Consider the following 2,471-nt stretch of genomic DNA (forward strand, 5'->3'; position numbering starts at 1 on the left):
TGTGTCAAAACTGGGTCGCTCCAGAATTATGTGGCACATCATCTAGGTCCATACTGAGCTCCAGTCATTCGATTCCGTTGGTGCTCATTTTTCATTCAAAATGGCCGTCCCTACCAAAGCTGCGGCCTTCGTGGCCTCGTCTCCGTGCTTCGCTGCCTTCCACAGCGCGCAAGTCACGTCATCTTTAGCCGAGGGTGCCAAGAAGTACATTGGTACGCACAATGGCACGTTCCACTGCGACGAGGCGCTGGCTGTTTCGATGCTCAAGCTGCTGCCAAAGTTCGCAGCCCACGACATTTTGCGCACCCGTGACGAGGCCAAGTTGGCCCAATGCGAGGCTGTCGTGGATGTGGGCGGTATCTACGACCCGGAGGCGCTGCGCTTCGACCACCACCAACGCACCTTCACGGGTACCTTCGACCAGCGCGATACTAAACTGTCGAGCGCCGGTCTGGTCTACAAGCACTTCGGCCGCGAAATTATCCAGCACCTGGCTGCCCCCACGACGCTGGACGACGCCACACTGGACATTCTGCACCAGAAGGCGTACAAGAACTTCGTCGAGCACATTGACGGCATTGACAATGGCGTCGAAGTGGCTACTGCAGGAGACGCTAAGCTGACCTACAACTACCAAGTGTCAACTAGTCTGAGCAACCGCGTGGGCTACTTGAACCCGCGCTGGAACGAGGACCAGAGCGAGAAGCGCGTCAACGAGCAGTTCCAGCAGGCCATGTACATGACTATTACTGAATTTACGGACGCCATCCACGACCTCGTGCACTCGTGGCTTCCTGCTCGCGAGATCGTGGAGAAGGCTGTGTCCAACCGCTTCCAGACACACAAGTCCGGTGAGATCGTGCACTTCCCCGAGTACTGCCCGTGGAAGTCGCACCTGCACGACTTGGAGGAGAAGCTCATGATCCCCGGTCAGATCAAGTTTGTGCTTTACAACGACGCTACGGGCAGCATGACGCGCGTGCAAGCGCTCAATGTTGAGCCGGGCTCGTTCGCGCTGCGCAAGGGACTGCTTCCGGCCTGGCGTGGTCTGCGTGACGAGGAGCTTTCTCGTGTTTCGGGCATCGAGGGCTGCACCTTCGTGCACAACGCCGGCTTCATCGGCGGCAACCGTACTTTTGAGGGTGCACTCGAGATGGCCGCCAAGTCGCTTGAGGCTCCTGATGAGCAGACACAGTAAAGGATCGTACACTTAGGAAGCAACTCGCTAATGCATCTAGAACTTGTCCACGTTGAAGGGGACTGATAATCTAATGCAGGTAGAACTTGATCACGTCTTTTGTGCAACGTAAGATTGTATTCAAGCAACATGTGTGACAATGTTGCTGGAATAAGCCCTGCTAAACTCGATATGTAGAGAAAAACAGCGCCCCCATTTTGAGAATTTCGGCGCGGAGAAGTAATTATTGCGAGCGCTGGCTTGGCGGCTATGGCGGACGAGGGGATCGCACCGGCAAGCACCGGTACGATTTTGTATACTTTACCTGTAGAGCGAGGTAGGCTGTGTGTCTGTGTGGTGCCGTAGAAACTCCCATAGTGTCAGCTTGCTACCCTCTCTCTGCTCCATACAGCTCGTATTCCAGTTACAGAGCGACACCAGGATGCACTTACGAACATGCCGTATATTATTGTAGGCAGAACGCAGACGACGCAGCAGAAACCTGTAGTGCGTGGAAGATACGCCAAGTTCAATGGCACTATGGACGTGATGCTGTTGGAGGCGCTGCAGGTCAACAACCCGTTCACTGCCAAGCACGGCACGAGGCTGCAGATGTGGCAGAATGTGGCCGAGTCTATCGGTATGCAGGTGTTCAAGAACCCGGGAGCTTTTTCGTGGCACACGTGTCGGTAAGAAATTAACTGAATGAGTGTGAATGATACAATTTTTTTAGTTAATTTATTTATTTCGATGCTGCAGTGATCGAGTGACGGCGCTGATGAAAATGTACACAGATGGCAAGCACGACAAGTTATTTAAACACGGAACGATGGAGGAGAATGCCCGCAAGGAGACGATTCTGCGCGAGATCAACGAGACGCTTCTCCGGAAGAACCACAAGATGGCTGGACAGACGGTAGGGGACGGCAATGGCAAGGAGAGAGTCATCGGGACGAAAAGTGATGGCGCTGGCCTGAGCTCTGCTGCTGCCTCCACGGCGCTGGCGCAGAAACGACGGAAATTGGAGAATGCTATGAGTGGCAAAGTGACTGCTGCTACCGACGCTCATGACGGTAGCAGTAGCGAGAACTTCCGTGCGCGGATTCTGGAGCTAATTGAGAGCAAGATTCAGTTTGACATGGATCAACGGCAGAAGGAGACGGAGCTTCGGGAACAGGAGTTTGAGCTGCAGAAGCGGTTCCTGGAGTATTTACAGTCCAAGTAGGTTGACGGGATATGCTGGTGAAGAGTGGAGTGAGCAGAGTCATGTGTCATGGCGTAATACGTACAAGAG

General features: G+C 54.0%; 2 protein-coding genes across 2 annotated transcripts; both read left to right on the forward strand.

The window, feature by feature from the left end:
* The first annotated feature begins 93 nt into the window (after nt 1-93).
* PPTG_18295 (hypothetical protein) lies at nt 94-1,312 on the forward strand. Its single transcript, XM_008916352.1, has one exon. The coding sequence runs from the start codon at nt 101-103 to the stop codon at nt 1,196-1,198; it is 1,098 nt and encodes a 365-aa protein (XP_008914600.1). The 5' UTR covers nt 94-100; the 3' UTR covers nt 1,199-1,312.
* A 135-nt stretch (nt 1,313-1,447) lies between these two features.
* PPTG_18296 (hypothetical protein) lies at nt 1,448-2,471 on the forward strand (the record flags this gene model as incomplete). Its single annotated transcript, XM_008916353.1, has 3 exons — nt 1,448-1,514; nt 1,653-1,866; nt 1,937-2,471. The coding sequence occupies 3 exons, from the start codon at nt 1,448-1,450 to the stop codon at nt 2,400-2,402; spliced, it is 747 nt and encodes a 248-aa protein (XP_008914601.1). The 3' UTR covers nt 2,403-2,471.

Source organism: Phytophthora parasitica (assembly GCF_000247585.1).
Source record: "Phytophthora parasitica INRA-310 unplaced genomic scaffold supercont2.82, whole genome shotgun sequence".
Lineage (NCBI taxonomy): Eukaryota > Oomycota > Peronosporomycetes > Peronosporales > Peronosporaceae > Phytophthora > Phytophthora nicotianae.